The 21,994-nt window shown below is 42.4% G+C and overlaps 1 protein-coding gene across 1 annotated transcript in view; it reads left to right on the top strand.

Annotated features, from left to right (window-relative positions):
- The window catches only part of RASGRF2 (Ras protein specific guanine nucleotide releasing factor 2), a 206,388-nt gene that overhangs the window by 63,732 nt on the left and 120,662 nt on the right, over positions 1 to 21,994 (top strand). Inside the window, exons 8-12 of the mRNA XM_065406010.1 lie at positions 893 to 1,002; positions 3,133 to 3,251; positions 8,789 to 8,949; positions 20,553 to 20,619; positions 21,450 to 21,586. Of these exons, the coding sequence (XP_065262082.1) occupies positions 893 to 1,002; positions 3,133 to 3,251; positions 8,789 to 8,949; positions 20,553 to 20,619; positions 21,450 to 21,586 (594 nt within the window). The remainder of the gene's footprint in view (positions 1 to 892; positions 1,003 to 3,132; positions 3,252 to 8,788; positions 8,950 to 20,552; positions 20,620 to 21,449; positions 21,587 to 21,994) is intronic.

Consider the following 21,994-nt stretch of genomic DNA (forward strand, 5'->3'; position numbering starts at 1 on the left):
CCTCCCTTCTGCCAGTGGCAGTGGGTCTAACCTAGCCCCAGGAGCGGCCCGTGCTGGGGAAAAGGAAGTCCAATCCCTCCACAGCCTGGTTGGGACTAGCAGCTGGAGCCCGGCACACAATAGGAGCCCCCAGTCAGGGCACCCCCAGCCCTGTTCCTCCCCAGTGCTCGGGGGCTAAAGGGGCTTTGGGCTGGCTGTGTGTGTGTGTGTGGAGGGGATGACCACAGGTCGTCCCCCCTGCCCCCCCCCCGACCAACCCCGGCATCTTAGGTGGTTGCTTACATGTAAGGCTGGCCCTGCCCCCCCCCCCAAAGTGACAACTCCCCCATACCATGCCATCCTCACTTCTGTGCTGGTGCTGGTGCTGGTGGTGATGTGGCCTTCAGTGCTGGGTGCCTGGCCAGCAACCACTGCTCTCCGGCCGCCCAGCTCAAGGCAGCACAGAAGTAAGGGTGGCAATACTGTGACCCCCCTCCACAATAGCCGGATTTCCCAGGGGAGACCAGATTTCACAATCTGTGATGCGTTTTTCATGGCCGTGAATTTGGTAGGGTCCTAAACATGATAAATAGAAACTGGTGACCTCAGAAACCTTAATTTGTTCAAACTGAAAAAATCATACCCAACATAAGAAATCTATACTAGAATATATATAAAGGCACTTGTATTATTGGAAATTAATAAAAAAAATAGACTGACCAATTCATGATTTTTTTTTGAGGATTTTTCCTATACTCAGCATTCCATCTTGAATTGGTAGAGAACTTTAAGATTCTAACTGAGCAGGGACATGGATATTGTCAGTGGGTTGACTAATCTGGTAGAATTTCAGAGATCAATTGGTATTATTGTTTATCTTAAAAATACTGATACTATATTTAATTTGTTTAAGATTCCTAGATATATTATAACTCTTCATGAACTTCTGGCTCACACACCCCATGAACACGTGGAAAGAAAGAGCCTTGAATTTGCTAAATCTAAACTAGAAGAACTTTCAAGGTAAGATTTTGTTCCATATATATACTAAGCTTGAAAGGAAAGCTCTGAAATAAAGAAACAAATAATTATTTTCTCCTTTTTAATTTTTTTAAATTAAAAATTTGGCTTTTTTTTTGCCAAGGCAAAGCTAAGATTTTTGCTGGATTTTTTTCCATGACAGTTGCCCAGCCTTAGGTATGAGTGAGGCATTTGTCTTTAACTAAAAAAAAAAAGTATGTTTTTTCCATATTTAACAAAAATAACAATTTCATAATTAATAATAACAGAAGTGATCAGGGTCTTGCAAACTTCTCAGTTCTAAATTTGAGTAATTTTTATAAATATTAATGAAAATATCAATTTTGCCATGTGCTTTGATGTGATGGCAGCTAAAAGGGTCCATGTATCCCAAATATTTTAGATCCACTGCTTGTATATATTTTCAGAATTACTGCTCCCTTGAGATCTTTGCAAAGTGAATCTCTTCCACTGCAGCCTGAGACTTTCATAACTGCCTCTCTGCATAAATCTGGGGGTACATTTTGCCATTTTCTCTAGGGAACACAGCTTTCTGCTATATACATGGCTAAAGTGCACAAAGTCTAAATTATGAATTTTCCTGAATTTCCCCATGTGACAATGCCACTATTTTCCAGTCAAAGCAGTTTTTTAGCTGTAAGAAGAGTTTGTTTCACATGTGGAAACTGTCAGCTCCTACTCACTGGACATCAGTGTGGGCCAATGGGTTTTCTTTTGCTGTTCCCATTTACTAGGTAGAGAGACCACCCCACTGGCTTCCATGATTTTTTTCTCTCTACCCAACTGAACTCCATCTACAGCCTGGCTCCTGAGTTTTCTTCAACTTATATTCTGCCTCAGACTCAGGCATATGCCTTCAGCTCCTCATGGAGCACTCAAATAGCCCTGTCTTAAGGCCATTTGAACAGAAGCAGAGTTCCCCTCCCATTTCAGGATAGGCAGAAGAATCTCTTATGGCTAGGTCTGTGGTGGCAGCAGCAGACTCTGCTTCATCCCATGCCTCAGGTGAAGAGTTCACTCCCACCAGCTACTCACTAGGCAGCCAACATTAGGAGCTCAGGCTGTTGCTCCTCCTCTACTATCAGGGCAGGCAGTGCCTATCACAAGAACAAAACACTTGAGACAGATTTAGTCACATCACTTAATGCACTGCTGGAAGGTTCTCAGATACCACAGTGATGAGAATGGTATAAAAACCTATATAGAATATAATAGAAGAACTCCCAAGCAGCTATCTACCAACCCTATTGTCCTTAGTGCTTCATCTTCTAGATTAGTAAAAGCTCCAATGGGGAGGACATTTTATGCGGATTGGTGTTTGTGGGCTTTGCAGAGGTTTAGAAGTGTTTGGATGTGTTTACAAGAAGTTTGGATGCTCAGAGGGTGGTGATTTGCCAGACTGGAGGAGGGAGGGCATTCTGGCTCCGATTCAGGAAAGCATCACTGTTCAGCACAGCACTTAAGCATGTGCCAAAGTGCAATCCTGAATTGGAGCCTCTATACATAGGGAAAAGGTATAGGGAGCAGGGTGGGAGAAGGAAACAAATAAGGCATTGCGTCTGGCATTGTTGGAGTAAATAAAGGGTGCAAAATGGTCCATGAGAGAAGATCCGAGATACAAATTGGAGCAGAGTTGTGGAAGACCTTGAAGTCACGGACAAGGTGACCTAAATTGAATAGGTAGAGAGGGCCAATGGAGTGCCTACAGTAGGAGGGTGGCCTGATCTGATGGGCAAGAAAGTTGGTCTTAGCAGCTGAAGAAAGCTCAAGTAGGTAGCATTAATGAGACTTGGCCAAGATGCGGTCATTCAAGACTTTGGCGAGAGCAGTTTCAGAAGTGTTGAAAGTAGAGTACCTGGACTGGAATGAATCTATGAATGAAGAGAGGAGGTTGGAGCAAGGGTTGTAAAACTTATTTTTCTTGTTAGCAGCTACTTTTATTACTACTTTATGTTGACCAGCAGCTTGTATCAAATACCAAAGTGTGACAGTTCTTGAGGTGAATTTTTGGGGAAGCTAGCTATTTTTACATTTACTTTGATAGCAATATATATTAATATTGCAAAATACATTTCAGGGAATTAAAAATCCTCTTTGTACTGTGCCTGACAGGGTGATGCATGATGAAGTGAGTGACACAGAAAATATCCGGAAAAATTTAGCCATAGAAAGAATGATAGTAGAAGGTTGTGATATATTACTAGATACCAGCCAAACTTTTATACGTCAAGGTAAGGCTTTTTCTTAATATATGTGTGTGTGTATATATATATATATATATAATAATGAAAAATGTATATTAGAACAGCAGAATTAATGTTGGCATCATTGGGAAGATGACACTGCTGGTGCCCAACATCACAAGGCTGATGTTGTCCACATACGATAAGTGACAGGTTGCCCCATGACAAATAGTTTTGGGCTACAGTTGAGCCCCACTTCTGTGCTGTTTTTTTCAGGGGCCATGAAAAACAGCAACACAATAATAGTAAAGCACCCATGGGAAAGTAGCGTACATACAGACTGGACTATCATCTTCAATGGACCAGAAATTATCTACAGCTCCACGGAGAACAGGTCTGTCTGGCCAATTGATGTTGCAATCTCAGATGATGCCAACATTCAGACAAAAACACAAGAGAAGCTAGAAGTACTTGAAGCTTTGTCAAATGGTGGAGAGATTGTGAGGAATGAAAACAGCTGTCTACTGTTCCCATTTTTCATTTGTGCTTCGGGAACAGCTCAAAATGCTATAATTTAATTTCTTGATAACCTTTGCTGCTAGATGAATACTTCACTGACAAATGGCCGAGAACAGATATTAGAGCATGACGACATTATATATGTGTTTGAGTTTGTGAGGACAAGCATTTTGTTTCACAGAATACCATTTTGGGCTACAGTAAAAGCTCAGTGTACATGGCAGAAACGTTCCTGCAAAAAGAAACTGTGAAGAATCAGCATACTGCATAAGAGTGCAGATTCACTTGTACGTAGCAATTTGCATCATGAGAGAGAGACACTGCATCCTTTGTATTATTATTTTTGGAAAGAGTTTCCTTTGAGGTTCATATATAGTAATGATGGACCTAATGGTAAAATTCCACATAATTTTGATGAAAATAAAACTTTAATATGGCATCTTTTATGGAAAATGTTGGCATCAGGTTGGAATTATCAGCATAGTGGATCTTATATTAATGATAAGCCAATGATATTAAAAGAAACTCAAGAAAAAATTGGTAAATGAAACTTATTTTTTGTTAAACAACTAAATATTTGTAAGTGATTATCTCTGAATCATTAGCACCAAGCAAGCAGATCTTTATGCTGACCTAGACATCTGTAGTGCAGGATTTTTGGCTTTTCATATGCATAAGCTTCTTTGTAGTCCAAAAAGAATGATATTCAGGGAAACCTGAGAATGCAATTTAGGTGCATCCTTTAAAATTAAGACCGGTGGCCTGAGGTGTGAACTCACATTAGATGTTTTAGAACTAAATTTGACAGCTGTGAAAAGCACATAAGCCCTTTGAATATTGCTCTCTCTCTCTCTGTGTGTGTGTGTGTGTGTATGTGTGTGTGTTTAATAAAATTCTGGAAATCTAATGTATAGTGTCTTTATAATATATGGCCTTACCAAGGAAATAGGGATAATAACATAAAGATTCTTATTACAACAGTCACTCTGAAATCTGTGAAGGTTTTGGAAGGATTTTTCATAATTAAATATGGATGTTTGGCATAATTCTATGCTGTTGGTCCCAGGATATTAGAGACAAGGTGGGTGAGGGAATATATTTTATTGTACCAACTTCTGTTGATGAGAGAGACAAGCTTCAGGTCTGGCAGAAGAAGAGCTCTGTATAAGCTCGAGAGCTTGTCTCTCTTACCAATAGAAGCTGGTCCAATAAAAGATATTGCCTCACCCAGCCTGCCTCTCTAAAATGCTGTGTATGTAAATTAGGGAAGTGTCTGCAAGAAAAATATTAAACAAAATATATTGGACAAGAAGTTGTATCTTTCATTGTATCTAGTGCCAAAAACAGTTGCGAGACATGAACTTCCTCGACTGACACTAGTCTAAGTATTGTGTGAATTAATTATACTGTATAAACCATGTTATTCTTTAGTGTACTTACAATATTTTGGTGTATATATCTGAATTATTTCATTTGTTTCATTAGTAATTGCTCATCTTGTTTTGTTTGTATGCCTAGAAATTTGTCAATAAAAAATAAATGTAATAAACCTACCATGAGAAGAAGTCTTAGTATATTTACTCAATGGTGTTTTTAATAAGAATTGAATATAACCCATCTTTTTTTTTTAAGTAAGCCAATGAAACCCATGATTATTTCTGGAGAAGAATAGTTATTTTGAAAACTGTGCATGATGCAAGAAAATTATCTCACCAAAGACTAGGTTCTGATCTCTGATCCGAAAACTTACATTGTCGCGTATCTTGTAAAATCATCGACTGTGCATGATATTGTATGATAGCTGAGATCAGAAATGGACTATGGAAACAAAAACAAAAAAAATCTCCTCATTTCTCTGTATCATTTGGTTTCCTGCTGTCCATGTCACAAAAATAGCCTGTAACAGTTGACGCTAATTGGGTCTTTGTTGGCACTCTCAGCAGACAGACCAAGGACTGAATGGGTCTGGAGAATGAGCTAGCTTCTCAACCCGTAGAAGTGTTTCCTCCAAATCAATGCTGAATACATTGGCAGAGAAGCAAGAGGGAAACTTGTATTGATTCTGCTGGCACAAGACTGTACATGTTCTCTGGCTGTTCTCCACTGCTTCCAGTCTGGCACCTTTCTCTGCAGTCTATCTCACCATTGTTGTCTCTGTCTCCCATTGTTGCCCTCTGCTTTGGTCTATGTGGGCCTGCATGAGACCCTCTTCATGGCACACAGAGGGGAAGAAGTTCCCCCATTCTGTGGCTTCCATACACAGAACCACCAAGAGACATAAGTGTTGGAGAAACCTTTGTTCAAGTCCTTCGTCCCAGGGTGAATGTTACCTTTGTAGAATATAATACGCAATTTAGTTTACTAAAAGGCATTTAAGGACATTCAGATTGGCCTTGTGGATAGGTATGGGAGTCAGGAGAACTGGTTCCTGTTCCTGTGTTTCCCTCTGCCACTTCCTTGCTATTGTAACTGTAACTTGCTATAGACTCTAGCACCTAGTGGGTCCCAATATGCATTCTGTTAGTGACTTCTGCCTACAGACTGCTCCAATGCCCATTAAGTGCCATGCTCTTTCCAGGGCCCCCAGATTCCTTGCTTGAGATCCACTCCTCCCAACCGCCCAACTTCCTCTCTTGGCAATACTGTGGCAATTTATAACACTCCAGAGCAGGAGAAAGCAGAATTGCATTTGTAAATCAGGCAACAGCATGCAGACTTAAAGCCTCATTTTAAAAAGAAAAATATGACACTTAGTCTGTCCTGAATTGCAGATACTGTATGTTGTTACAATAATATTTTGGCAATACCAAACCACTTAGTTCAAGTATTTCTGGTTAAAATACCCAAGATTGATCTGAAAATTCTACTGAAGCATGTCACTGAATTAATTTCGGTTAATGAGTGTTCCAAAATTAGCATCATTTATTACAATAGGGAGCTGTCCCAATATGTGTTTTTGTTTTTTTTCCCCTTAAGAGGAAATCTGTAGTGGGAATGTATGGCAAACAGATGCTCAGCTCCTATTGTTAATAGGAATTCACCAAACAGAAAACCCCAACAGAAATTGGCCTCTTTGCTGGATGGGAACCATAGAGTATTTTCTGGGGAACTGACTCAATATATGATTCATATTAGATTGTTTATTTAATCCAGCAAAGTGAGTTCATGCAGTACTTTATTTCATGTGATATACTACCAGCTGATGATGTTGGTTTCTTAAACAATAACATTTCATATTTCTACAGGAACACAACTTGGCATTAACAAATACTCTATCTTCAGCCCATTATTGGCATTATTAAATACTGTACTATTCAAAGTATTGTACCATATCATCAGCAAAAAATGAGTATTTCTAAACCACTTTGTGAATATGAATACTTCTTTAAGCAAAGTGATAACACAAAAAGTATTAACTCTGATGTAGTTGCTTCTGCTCCAGGCAGAATACAGATAAGATGGATACTACTAACTGTTAAATCCTAACTTGAATTTTAGGAGCTAAGAAGAACATGTTATAAGCTCTGGAATGGAAAGTTCCTTCAGAATTTTTTAATTTCAAGCCAAGCCTTGCATAGTGTTTTGGAAGGTGATGGTGGGAGGTGTCAGGGAGTGAATGTCACAATTCAACACACAAAGCTGGTCTTCTTAGTAGCTTTTCAGCTGGACAGATAGGCAGTTTTGTTTGGCAAAAAAACCAAAACAAAAACCCACACATAATTTTTTTGCTCAGAATTCTAGATGAATCTGCAAAATGTTTCATGAAACTAAAAAATGTTCCATGCCTCTGCAAAACTTCAGAAAGTTGAACTTTATTCCAGTTTTTTATTGCAATGGTGAGAATTTTGTCATACCCCTCTAGTTTAAACATAAAATAGGCATTAGTGAATACAGTTCTGTCTTTTACCAGTGTGTATTTGACTATGCCTGTTTATAGAAGCTTTGTATATATTGTTATGTCTAAAATTAATTTAAAACATGTATTTGGGGAAGGTAAGTATTCAGCTAAATTTTATGTAAACTAAACATTGCTTTCTCAGTAAGACATTTGTTTTCCATTTATATATATGTTATTAACTTAACACTTTATACATGAAGAGTGAACAAGATGATTTTCCTTCCAATGTAATGTAATGAATTTTAAGCTAATATTTATTAACTAAGTGGATAAACTTTTGAGTCAGATACTGCTCTCAGATACACATAAGGAGTTGTACATTTGATCCATAAGAAAAAAATTGACTCCACAAAGGTCACAAATGGGTGACACAAATGGTGGTGTAAGTTGGGTGTCTTGTGAAAGTTGGTCAGAAAACAGGTTAAAGATGGTGCAAGTGGCATAGTAATGTAACTTTTACCAATGTGAAATGTTGTGGTGATCTGATTCAGAAACTGGCGTAACAGGATACAGTCTCTATTGAATTCAATGGTAGGTGTGTCTGCAGACAGTAGGCTTCAGTTTGGCCCAGGAGGGCTGAGAATTGTGCAAAGTAAACTAAAGGAAAAGAAGCCCAGCTTATTTACACTCCTCTGTCAGTTGCTTTTTCAACTGTACCCTATCTCTACCCTCTTCCATCTCCTTGATGTTTAAATTACTCATTTTGCAAAGATACTAAATACCAAATTAGTGCAAATTGTTCTACATTGCCACCTAATCTCTATTATCTGACCAAGTGACACATGATATGTAACTTAAAGTACCCATGAATTTTTCCAAGAAACCTCCCTGGCAGGAGCACAAGCATTATTGCAGGTTGGATTTGGCTGAATATGGCCCTAATGTGAGTAAAGAAATAGGGTTGCAATTATTGTTGGTATAAAGAGGTACAACTTTCTCCTGAATTTGTTCTAGAGAGTGAAAACCAATCTAGAGGGTAAAAAATAAATAAATTACTAGTCTCTGTTCTAAGAGCAAGGTATCTCTGCACTCCCCTGGGAGTTAATGAGTTGCATGAATGCTTTTTATATATAGTACAGAATAGACTGCCTGTTACATTAACACTGGGCACATCACTTATTAAATAGTTTTATAATTACAGCATATTCTTCACTTTTGTAATCACCAGGTTCTCTTATTCAAGTCCCTTCAGTTGAGAGGGGGAAACTTAGTAAAGTTCGCCTGGGATCATTGTCTTTGAAAAAAGAAGGAGAAAGACAATGCTTCTTATTTACAAAACACTTTTTAATTTGTACAAGAAGTTCAGGAGGAAAACTGCATCTGCTGAAGGTACAGAATTTACATAACTACCTCATTTACAAGCCAGATGGTTAAAATATAGAAAATTGAGCGCAATAAATATTTTAACTTAGCACTGTCTGTGAAATTTCAGTATCTCATGGTATTATGGTTTTAATGTGAGGATTTTCATATGCTACAGTAAACAAAACTGAGATAATGCACAGTAATTGACTAAAATACTCTCTCATTGTTATGTAGGTAGAAAATAATAGTGATTCAGTTTGAAGTATATGTTTGTCTCTCTAAAAGATATTCAATTAAAATTATGAACTGGTCAGTGAAATATAGCAAGGTGACATTTATTGCAGGAAAGGTTTAGACAATTGCATATGCATAGAATATTAATAAACTCAATCCTCTTCACCCTAGAATGAAAAGATGCTAATTATCTGCATGTCCTTCTCTTTGCCGCTGTATTCACGTTACACAGCACAGTATGCGTAAGGGTGTATATAAAATATAGGAATATAAATTTATATGTTCCCTGCCCTTAGCCTCACCTGTGCAAAACTTTTGAGAACAGAGGCCATGATTATTAGCTTCCAGCTCAAGAAACTCTCCTATCTGAAACTGTGACATTGAAAACAAGCATTCCAGGCATTGTAGCTCAGGTGCATCATGAAAGTGTGCTAAAGCTGCTAATAGTCTGGTGCACCTCAGGTTTCCAGGCACATACCTAAACTTTCCACCAACTGATCCCTGCAGAATGCTTCCCAGGGAAATGTAGACCTCCTCCTCCCACACACTGATATTCTTTTCAGGTAGGCTAGTGTGACATGGGAGGAAAATTTCATTCCATCCCAAATAAAATCAGGTCATGAGATTCTCCCTGCATGTGTGAGTGAGGGTCACTGACTTCCTAGGGCCTGAAACATTAAAAATTAATAAACAAAAACATAAAGAATGGCCATACTGGGGCAGACCAATGCTCCTTCTACCCAGCATTCTGTTTTCTGACAGTGGCTAATACCAGAGGTTTCAAGTGGAATGAACAGAACAGGGCAATCATCAAGTAATCCAACTCCTATTGTCCAGTCCCAGCATCTGGCAGTCTGAGGGTTAGGGACACTCAGATCACGGGGTTGCATACCTGACCATCTTGGCTAATAGCCACTGATGGACCTATCCTTCATGAACTTATCGAATTCTTTTTTGAATCAGCTATAACTTTTGGCCTTCACAACTGCGTTATGTGAAGAAATACTTCCTTTTGTTTTAAACCTGCTGCCTATTAATTTCATTGGGTGACCCTTGGCTCTTGAGTTATGTGAAGAATAGTCCTTATTCACTTACTCCACCCCATTCATGATTTTATATATCTCTATTATCTCCCTGCTTAGTCGTCTCTTTTCCTTGCTGAATAGTTTGTCTTTTTAATCTCTCCTCATCTGGAAGCTGTTTGATACCCTTCATAATTTTTGTTGCCCTTCTCTGTAACTTTATATAGTGGTATTATGATATTTTCTGTCTTCTTATCTATCCCTGGCCTAGTGGTTTCTAACATTCTGTTTGCTTTTTTGACTGCCGATTGCACATTGAGTGGATATTTTCAGAGAACTATCCACAATGATTTCAGTTTGTCTTTCTTGAGTTGTAACAGTTAATTGAGACCTCATCATTTTGTATGTATAGTTAGGATTATGTTTTCCAATATGCATTACTTTGCATGTATCAACATTGAATTGCATCTGCCATTTTGTTGCCCAGTCACTCAGTTTTGTGAGATCCCTTTGTAACTCTTCGCAGTCTGCTTTGGACTTAACTATCTGATTTATTTGATATCATCTGCAAACTTTGCCACTTCACTGTACACCCCTTTTTCCAGATCATTTATGAATATGTTGAACAGTACTGGTCCCAGTACAGATCCCTGGGGAACACTGCTATTTACTTCTCTCCATTGTGAAAACTGACCATTTATTCTTACCCTTTGTTTCCTATCTTTTAACCAGTTACTTATCACATGACTATTAGTTTGCTTAAGAGCCTTTGGTGTGGGACCTTGTCAAAGGTTTTCCGAAAGTACACCGTATCCACTGGATCACCCTTGTCCACATGTTTGTTGACCCCCTCAAAGAATTCTAATAGATTGGTGAGGCATGATTTCCTTTAAGAAAGCCATGTTGACTCATCCCCAACTTATCTCTTATTTACCATCGTTTCAACCAGTCTGCCTGGTACTGTACTTAGGCTTACTGGCCTGTAATTGCCAGGATTACCTCTGGAACCTTTGTAAAAAAATTGGCATCACATTAGCTATCTGCCAGTCAACTGGTACAGAAGCTGATTTAAGTGATAGGTTACATACCATACATAACCACAGTTAGTGGTTCTGCAATTTTATATTTGAGTTCCTTCAAAACCCTTGGGTGAATACCATCTGATACTGGTGACCTATTACTGTTTAATGTATCAGTTTGTTCCAAAACCTCCCCTACTGACACCTTAGTTTGGGACAGTTCCTCAGATTTGTAACCTAAAAGAATGGCTCAGGTGTAGAAATCTCCTTCTCCTCCTCCGCAATGAAGACTGGTGCAAAGAATTAATTTAGTTTCTTTGCAACAGCCTTGTCTTTCTTGAGTGCTCCTTTAGCACCTTGATCATCCAGTGGCCCCACTGATAGTTTGGCAACTTCCCTGTTTTTGGTGTATGCAAAAAAATTTTGCAGTTACTTTTTGTGTCTTTTGCTAGATTGCTCTTCAAATTCTCTTTTGGCCTGCCTAATTATAATTCTACATTTGACTTGCCAGAGTTTATGCTCCTTTTTATTTTCCTCACTAGGATTTGACTTCCAATTTTTAACGGATGTCATTTTGTCTCTAACAGCCTCTTTCATTCAGTTGTTTAGCCATGGTGGCAATTTGTTTTGGTCCTCTTACTGTTTTTAATTTTTTTAATTGGGGCATACATTTATTTTGAGCCTCTATTATGGTGTTTTTAAAAAGTTTCCATGCTACTTCCAGCCATTTCACTCTTGTGCCTGATGCTTTTAATTTCTGTTTAACTAGCTTCCTCATTTTTGAGTAGTTCCCCTTTTGGAAATTAAATGCTGCTGTGGTGGGTTTCTTTGGTATTCTCCCCTACAAGAATGTTAAATTTAATTGTATTATGGTCACTATTATGGAGTGGTTCAGTTATATTCACCTCTTGGACCACATCCTCTACACCACTTAGGACTAAATCAAGAATTGCCTCTCTCCTTGTGGGTTCCAGAACTAACTGCTCCAAGTAGCAGTCATTAATGCTGTCTAAAATTTTATCGCTGCATCCTGTTCTGAGGTGACATATACCCAGTCAATATGAGGATAGCTGAAATCCCCCATTATTATTGGGTTTTCTGTTTTTGTAGACTCTCTAATCTCTCTGAGCATTCTACAATCACCATTAACATCCTGGTTAGGTGGTTGGTAGTATCTTATTGCTGTACTCTGATTTTTCAAGCATGGAATTTCTATTCAGAGATTCTATGGTACAGTTTGATTCATTTAAGATTTTTACTATATTTGACTCTATGCTTGCTTTCACACATATGCCATTCCCCCATGGGCATGACCTATTCTGTCATTCCTATATATTTTGCACTCTGATATTACTGTGTTCCTTTGATTATCATAATTCCACCAAGTTTCTAGGATGCCTATTATATCAACATCCTCATTTAATACCAGGCACTCAAGTGCACCCATCTTAGTAATTAGACTTCTAGCATTTGTATAGAAGTACTTATAAAATTTGTCAATATTTAGTTGTCTGCCTTCATGTGATGTAATAGAATGGGACTCTTTTTTGTTGACTGTTTTCTTCAGTTCCTACCTGTACTTTTTCAACTTCTATCCTGTCCTCTTTACTAGGCTCTAGAATATCCCCTTTAATAAATCCTCCCCTGGTGATGTCTCTGTCCAAACCATCAGCTCCTCCGCACCTGTCTGTTTCCCCCAGCCCTTTTTTTAAAAACTCCTGTATGACCTAGTTTACATGCCAGCAACTTAGTTCCATTTTGGTTTAGGTGGAGCCTATCCTTCCTGCATAGGATCTTCCTTTCCCAAAACATTCTCCACTTCCTAATAATCCCTCTCTGAACACCACCATCTCAGCCATGCATAGGCGCCGACTCCGTGGGTGCTCTGGGGCTGGAGCACCCACGGGAAAAAATTGGTAGGTGCTCTGCACCCACCAGCAGCTCCCCACCCCAGCTCGCCTCCGCTCGGCTCCGCCTCCTCCCCTGAGCGCACCACTGCATCCTGCTTCTCCCCCCTCCCTCCCAGCGCTTGCGCCGCGAAACAGCTGTTTCGCGTGGCAAGCGCTGGGAGGGAGGGAGAGGAGGAGGAATGCGGCGCGCTCGGGGAAGAGGCGGGGCCGGGATTTGGGGAGGTGTCCAATAGGGGCAGGGAGGGGCAGAGTCAGGGCGGGGCTGGGGCGGGGCCGGGCACCCACTGGCACCAAGGAAAGTTGGTGCCTGTGCAGCCATGCATGGAGATCCTGCAGTTCTGCCTGTCTAACTGGCCTTGCACATGGAACTGGAAGCATTTCAGAGAATGCTACCATGGAGGTCCTGGACTTTAATCTCTTACTTAGCAGCCTAAATTTTGGCTCCAGGACCTCCCTCTCCTACCTTTACCTATGTCAATGGTACCTACATGTACCACAACCACTGGCTCCTCCCCAGCACTGTACATAAGTCTGTCTAAATTTCGTAAGAGATACGCAACCTTTGCACGTGGCAGGCAATTTACCATGCAGTTTTCCCAGTCATCACAAACCCAGCTATCTATATTTCTAATGATTGAATCCCCCATTACTATTACCTGTCTCTTCCTAATAACTGAGATTCCCTTCCCTGGAGAGGTATACTCAGAGTGAGAGGAGATACCATGACATCATCTGGAGGGAAAGTCCCAACTATGGGTTGTTTCCCCCCAGTCCAGTCTGATGTTCTCCTTCCCCAAGACTTTCATCCTCTTTAACACCACAGAGGCTGCCAGACTGCTCTATTAAATTAAATTAAAAAAAAAATTAAATTAATGGAGATATCCTATCTCCTAGAACTGGAAGGGACCTTGAAAGGTCATCGAGTCCAGCCCCCTGCCTTCACTAGCAGGACCAAGTACTGATTTTGCCCCAGATCCCTAAGTGGCCTGCTCAAGGATTGAATTTACAACCCTGGGTTGTGTCCGGAAGTCCCATCTATGTTCTTCTTTGTCTCCCTTAGCTCCTCCAGTTAAGCCACTCTAGTCTCAAGAGCCTGTAAATAAATAGCACCTGTCCCTTTTTTAAAGGGTCACTGTGAATTTGATTTTTTTAACTTGATTTAAAAAAATCCATTTTCTGCCCTTCAAAAAAAGTGTAGTTGTTTTCCTGGTCCCCTGCTATGTTTCAATAAGGGTCTTTTATGCAGGCCCAAGAGCAGTAACACCAAACTTACTAACTCTGCACCCTCCTCTCTCACTATGGTATATACATTCCTCTTGTTTCTATATGCTTCAGCTTTGCTGTGGCTGTTCCTGATGAACAGTGATAAAGCCTGGGGAAGAGTGTGTATGTGGTTTCCCCCCACCCCAGATCAGTGTGTGAAAGGGACCATCAAAAAAAACCCAACACTGGAACAAATCTTGGTCTGATGCAGAGTATAAGCAAATGGAAAACAGAGAAATATTTTTCCTCTAATCTTTTTCAGTTACTGTCAATTTAGAGCTACCTGAAGCAGCAGGTACAAAAATTTCAGATGGAAATGTGATTTTCCAAATCAACAGTGTCTCTTTTAAACAGGGTGAAAAGATCATTCTTCATCCAGTCGCTAGAGAGGGAGCAAGAATGGGCTCTGCTTTTTCTAGCAGACTCTTAAACCTTTATTGGCAAAATAAGAGGAATTTCTTCTTCGGGTGTTTGCTCATGTCGATTCCATTCTAGGTGTGTGCGCAGTTGTCGGAGACTTTTGCCTTGGCAGTATCCGTAGGGCCGGCTGTGGCGCCCCCTTGAGTGCCGCGCTCATGTGTCGGTATATCAGGGGCCGCCGGCCCTATGCCCTCTCAGTTCCTTCTTACTGTCTGTGGTGGTAGATTGCAGCGCCTCTTTCCCTTGCTTTGCAAGTGGTCAGTGTTTCTTTCCCCCCCCCCCCCCCACTCCTTGAACCTTGCGTTCCAGCTGTAAATAGTTTGTTTATAGTAGATTAGTTAGTAAGTAGCTGTTAAGTACTGTAGTTAGTCAGTTAGGGTCCTGGCAGGGACTTTGCCCCAGGTGGGGCATGCCCCGGTCTCTAGGTTTTCAGCCCTTCTCTGACTGCAACAGGCCTATGCCTGTTAATGACCCACATGGTAGCTGAAGTGCTTGGGGGAAACCCAGTTAAAGAGAAGTGTCACATCTGTAAGAACTTTCATCCCAGGACACAGAAAGAATGCAACATTCGCTTAAGGGCCCTTCTTATGGAGGCCGCTCTTCGCCAGCCGGGGAGCCGGCCCGGCTGGACGCAACACCCAGCACTTTGGCCTTGGTGCCTAGCACACCCCCGGCATCTGGCTCTTCCCGGCACCGGTCCCTTTGCCGGTGCCCAAGATGAAGACTAAGAAGAGGGACACAGCACCAAGCAAGTCAGATCAAGGGCATTGGGCAATGGACTGTGCTTGGCCGCCCGCCCATGCCAGAGCCACAAGGGGGCACAACCGTGAGGGGACCTACTATCCCCCTAAGGGATCTGCCACTGACTCTGGGGAGCGGTAGGGGACCAAGGCTGATGGCGCAGTCAACGCCCTCTCAGCTCCCAGCGCACAGAGAGCAACATACTCTCCTGCCAGCCGGTACTGCATGTGGCGATGGACCCGGCGAAGTGTCCCTACAAGGGCAAGCCAGCCGTGAAGGCCTCCCAGAAAGTGAGTGAGTGCCGCCGGTCTCCGCAGTCCAGGGAGAACCCTTTGTCACCATGTTCTTGGTCTCTGCATCACCCCAGGTCACTAGGTCGCCGCTACAGGTTGCCGGCACCACGCTCCTGGTCTCCGCCTTTGCGCCGGGCCTCACCCTTCACACCGGGTCTCAACCAGGGGGAGGTGCCGGTTGGCACCAGTTGTGTTCGTGCTGACAGTCACCGTCCCCAACACCACGGGACACTCCCTAACACGGCACCCCTCCTCCTACTCCTGGCACCAGTCTGACCATTCGAGGCACCGGTCAACCACGGCGATGGTTAGCTGCCAGACCCAGGGGTCGATGGCCCTGCCCTGATCACTGGAGGAGGATTTCTCCGACATGGAGAGGGAGTTCCGCCCCTCACCGAGACAGCACCGTAACAACTGGGCTCTGGAGGGTGCATCCGCCGCAGCGATGCTGACCTGGCAGCAGGGCCAGTGGCCAACGCAATGGCTGTACTGGAATGCCTGGGGCATGTTGGTAATGCCGATGCCCCTGTCTCACCAGTCCTTGGTTGCCATGTCCGACAAACCCCAATCGGCACCGGTGGCACTGGGCTCGGTGCAGGAAGTGCAGGTGGGCGCTGTGGTGGATGAAAAGGTGCCCACGCTGCAGGGGATGATGATCGGGCTGTTCTCTGATCAGATGGACGTGAGGCTGCATGGTCTGAAGGACATTCGGGCCACCCTCCGTTCCCTGGGGATGTATACGCTTCAGTCTGTGAGGAAGCCATTCAGGCCGCCCCCACCACCAAGGCCTGGGCAGCCTCGGCAGGGATCTATGAGGAGAAGGGACACTGTGTTCAGTCGCTGCCGCCCTTCCTCCTCCTGCTCACCTGCGCAACCTGGTTTGGCAAAACACCATAGGGGCCAGAAGTGGGCGTTTTGAGGTGTGCTTGAGAGCGATGCCCCAGTCACCTCCCTGGATCTGCCCCATCTTTCCCTCAACCGTCTCCATCCCTACCTTTCGGCCTGGTCAAGAGTCACCTCGGACCTTTGCATGCTAGAAATTGTGTAGCTGGGCTACACCCTTCAGTTTTTGCCTACTCCCTCTCTACCCCGTCCCTCTTCAGGGACCCTTCTCACGAGCAACTTCTCATTCAGAAGGTAAACAACCTCCTACAACTGAGGGTGCTGGAGGAGGTCCCTCAGGAAATGAGGGGAAAAGGTTTCTACTCCCGCTATTTCCTGATCCTGAAGGTAAAAGGGGGCCTACGTCCCATTCTGGACCTGAAACGACTCAAAAAGTACCTCAAGAATTTGAAGTTTTGCATGGTATCCCTGGCCTCCATCATTCCCTCCCTGGATCTGGGAGACTTGTATGCTGTTCTCGACTTGAAAGATGCTTATTTCTATATCTCTATCTTCCAAGGACACAGATAGTTCCTCCATTTTATGGTGGGCCAGTGCCATTTCCAGTTCATGGCACTCCCCTTTGGCCTCTCCTCGGCCTTTCAGGTCTTTACAAAGTGCATGACTCCAGCAGCAGCTTATCTGAGCGGGGGATCCAGGTCAATCCTTATCTCGATGATTAGCTCATCAAGGGCAGATCGCAGGATCAGATACAGAGCAGCCTCAATCTGGTGCGGGCCACATGCCGCGACCTGGGCCTGTTAGTGAACTAAAAGAAATTGCCCCTCATACCAATGCAACGGATAGAGTTTATTGGGGTGGTTCATGATCCATGCAGGCCAAGGCATTCCTTCTGGAGACCCATTTCTGAGCCATGTCGGACATAATCTCCTATGTGAGGGGCCACCTGGTCACCACCGCCCACACTTGCTAAGGCTGCTAGGCCACATGGCTGCTTGTACTTACATGGTCCTTCATGCCTGGCTCCACCTCCGGCTGCTGGTTGGTATCGGTCTACATCCCCAACAGGCATGGCCTGGACCAGGTAGTCAAGGTGCCGGACCACATCTGGGTGTCACTGGCATGGTGGCTGAACCCTGCATCAGTATTGCAGGGAGTCCCCTTCGTGGCCCTGTTCCCATCGCTGATTCTGGTGTCCGATGCCTCAGACCCTGTCTGGGGAGCCCACCTGGGTGAACTCAGTACACAAGGCTGCTGGTTGGGGGTTGACTGCTTCCTCCACATAAATGTCAGAGAGCTTTTTGGTTCCAGTTACAAGGCAAAGTGGTTCAAGTCCTGATGGACACCACCACCACGATTTTTTATATCAACAAGTAGGGCGGAACCAGGTCATCAGCCCTCTGCCAGGAAGCCCTCAGACTATGGGACTTTTGTGTGCAGCATGCCATTCATCTCATGGAAGCACACCTCCCCGGAACTAGGAACGTATTCGCAAATCACCTCAGCAGAACCTTCTCGTCTTGCCACGAGTTGTCTCTCCACCGCAATGTGGTCGACCAGATCTTCTGAAAGTGGGGGTCTCCCCAGGTGGACTTGTTCGTGACTCGCCAGAACAGGAAGCGCCAACGGTTCTGCTCATTTTGGGGGGTCGACAGGGGCTCCCTGTTGGACGCCTTTCTGCTTTCTTGGTCGGGGGCTCTGATGCATCTCAAGCTCCAAGGTTTGTCCCTTTCATCAATTAAGGTCCATTTGGCCACTATATCAGCCTTTCACCCTCTGTTCCAGGGCAGATTGATCTTTGCTCATAGCATGACGGTCCAGTTCTTAAAAGGTTTGGAGCGGCTCTACCCTCAAGTCTGGGACTTGATAGGATGAAAGGTCATCCAGTGTCCACCTAGAGAATTTCTTCTTGGATCATAGTCTGCATCCAGTTCTGTTATGATCAGGCAAAGGTGCCTCCACCGGTGATTGTAACTGCCCATTCAACTAGAGCACAAGCCTCGTTGGCAGCCTTCCTGGCTCATGAGCCAATTTCTGATATTTGCAGAGGGCCCCCCACCTGTACATATGTTCACGTCTCATTACCCAGCAATCCCGAGACTACGTTGGCTTCAGTAGAGTGGTGTTACAAGCTGCATGTCTGTGAATTCCGAGCCCACCTCCAGGGATGCTGCTTGTGAGTCACCTAGAATGGAATCGACAAGAGCAAGCACTCGAAGAAGAAAAAACGGTTACCTACCTTTTGTAACTGTTGTTCTTTGAGATGTGTTGCTCATGCCCATTCCATTACCTGCCCTCCTACCCCTCTGTTGGAGTTGCTGGCAAGAAGGAACTGAGTAGGGCCGGTGGTGCCTGATATACCGACGCATGAGCGCGGCACTCAAGGGGGCGCCACAGCCGGCCCTACGAATACCGCTAAGGCAAAAGTCTCCGACGACTGTGTACATGGGTGCGCACACACCTAGAATGGAATGGACATTAGCAACATATCTCGAAGAACAACAGTTACGAAACAACTGTTTTTATTTAAATCCACATGTTTGTGGGCTTGTTGCCACCCTCTTGCGGTCACCAGAAAGCCAACTAATTGGCCAAGATGTCAAACCCCTTAGCCCCTAACAGAGAAACAAAGGAGGGATATAGGAGGATGAAAGGTCAGATACCAAGAAGCCCCAGCTAACTTCATGGCATCATTCCCCTGGTCACAGCATGCAGAGTATCATTGCAGACAGGGATTCTCATTTCCTTCTGGTAGGTATAATAGAACTGCTGCGGTCTGTATAATGTTCCGTGTGTGTTTGGTATTCTTATAAACTGTTTACATATTTGAATCTAAGGGGCTGAATTCTGAAGTCCTTTTTCAGCCAAAACTCTCAGTGAACACAAGTTCCTAAATGGAACTCTCTAGTTTGAATTTCTTGGGGTTAGAGACAGTGTCAAATACTTATGTAAACTGGTGCCGAACTTTCCTCTCCTTTGTTTAGTAGAGGTGTCAACCAATCCACTTCAGTAGAATTCCCAAGGAGTAATTTACAGAACTGGATTAAAACTAATTTAAAGAAAAATCAATTCTGCTTTCCTGCAGCAGCATACTCTACTGTATTGAACTTCTTAAGAAATCTATAATTAAATTGCATGGGACACAATCAAGCTTTTATGGAGTGGGTTGGGTTTAGTCAGAGGCAAAGCATCATACTTAAATAAGTACAGTATGTTCAAATTGGGGGGGACAGTTTGCACTGATTTACACACAGTGGGGAATCCTTTTGGTGGGGTACTATGGGGCATAAACTGGAGCAAACTTTAGCTCTGAATGTTTATTCAAACTAATCAGAAAGACATTGGTTAGAAATGTTGCAAGAACAAGATTTCTCAGATTTCTAGTATTTTATGGTTTCAGATGGGTCAGAAAAAATGAAATCCATCTCTTCTGTAGGTACTTTCACTTTCCATCACAGCAGAAACCACTAAGGGAGGAGTCACACGAACAGTACAGTACTGTAGAATGTAAACTAAACTTAGTGGAACCTCATAAAAGGTCCTGATTCAGACTTTTGGGTGAGGGTTAAGGTGTTTTGATTATATCATCCAATTGATCTAACTGTGCTGGGATAAATTAGAGAGAGGGAAAGGCAACAGAAATTTCTGTACAAGTGAATATTTTATTGATTTATTTTAATGTGGAAAATCCCACTATACATTATATTTTCTTTCCCCCTCCTGTTTCTGATAATGGTCTCTTTTCTCGAAAAAATTGTGCATCCTAAACTCTCAAATTAAAGGGTCTTTCTAAAATTAAATTCTAAGGAATCTTAAAAATAACTTTAATGAGAAGGGTATCTCCTCCCCCAGATTACTGAAAAATTGTCTTTGTTTCTATAGACAGGGGGTGTTCTCTCTTTAATAGAGTGCACGCTGATTGAGGAGCCAGATGTGAGTGATGATGATTGTAAGTTGCTTTAAACTGTTTATATAATTATAGCTCCAAAGCAGCTTTATAAAAAAAAGTGTTACCCTTTGTTTATTTGTCAGCACAGCAAATGATATGTTTTACCTTTTCATTAAGTCTGAGAAGTAGTGTTAAAACTGCATGTAAAAACTCTTGTTAAAAATGTGTGTTTTGTTCTTGCTGATGATAAAATTTCAAGTAAATAGCTGAACCAGTGTAACAAATTCTTTTCTGATTTTTGTGTGGAATTTCACACTTGAGGATCTTAACTGAACAAAATCCTGGCTTGAAAGAAGACAGGGATAATTAGGTTTATCAGAGATCAGGGGGAGGTGAAAGAGTTGGCTGAGCTTGTGGAAAATTTTGTTCTGGACCCTGTAAATTGTAACTGCCATGTTGTTCAAATTAAGTAACAAAGTATATTACCTTGCTTTTTTAAATTGACTATTCACTTTGGTTCCAATCCCACAGATTTAGGAACAGGGTGAACTTTGAGTGTAAGAATAGTTCCATTAAGTTCAATGATACTTCTCATGTGCTGAAAGTATAAAAAACATGGAGAAATATTTGTAGGATTAGGGCCTTATTTAGTCATTTGGAAAGTGTAGCAATTCACAGCAACACCCATTCATTAGTACTCGTGTATTCATGTTTCCCAAACTTTGCTTGTACTTGATGTACGTGAAAATGTGGTCACTGCTTTGGAGGGTAGTAGTTGTTGTTTGTCAGAGGGAGGTTTAAAATACTTTTTAGTGTCAATGTAAACAGTACTTTCTTTGACATATAGCTTTTAAATCACAACTGCTTGTTTTTCCCCCCGAATTGTGAAGCAAAAGGTTCTGGGCAAGTGTTTGGTCACCTTGATTTCAAGATTGTGGTTGAACCTACTGATGCTCCTCCTTATACTGTGGTACTGTTAGCTCCTTCGCGACAGGAAAAAGCTGCGTGGACAAGTGATATAAGTCAGGTAACTTACGTTTTTCCTTATTTTTTGTTTGTTTCTTTCTTACCCGTAATATCAGTTGCTGTGTGTTTCAAACTAATCTCAAGGAGCTTTTGCATTTTTCCAGGGTTTACTTGTTAGGATGAATACATAAGAAAACAAGTCTTTGCCTATTTTTACAGAGATTTTACACTTTGCTTTGTAAGGATTCATTAGTGTAAGGCAGAAAGATGTTTTGCAAGAGATGTGGTTAGGAATGTGGAGTAGGCAGATGAATAACCCATGTTACATAACTGGCATTCATTTTTACCAGCTGTTAATAAGTAACAGAGTGGACTTCTCTCTTGATTTAAAAAGAAGAGTCAGACCTGTTAATTTGAGGTACTGCTATCTGTAATCTAAATGAAAAATCATTTATTTGTGACTCTTGAA

Source organism: Emys orbicularis, chromosome 6 (genome assembly GCF_028017835.1).
Source record: "Emys orbicularis isolate rEmyOrb1 chromosome 6, rEmyOrb1.hap1, whole genome shotgun sequence".
Lineage (NCBI taxonomy): Eukaryota > Metazoa > Chordata > Testudines > Emydidae > Emys > Emys orbicularis.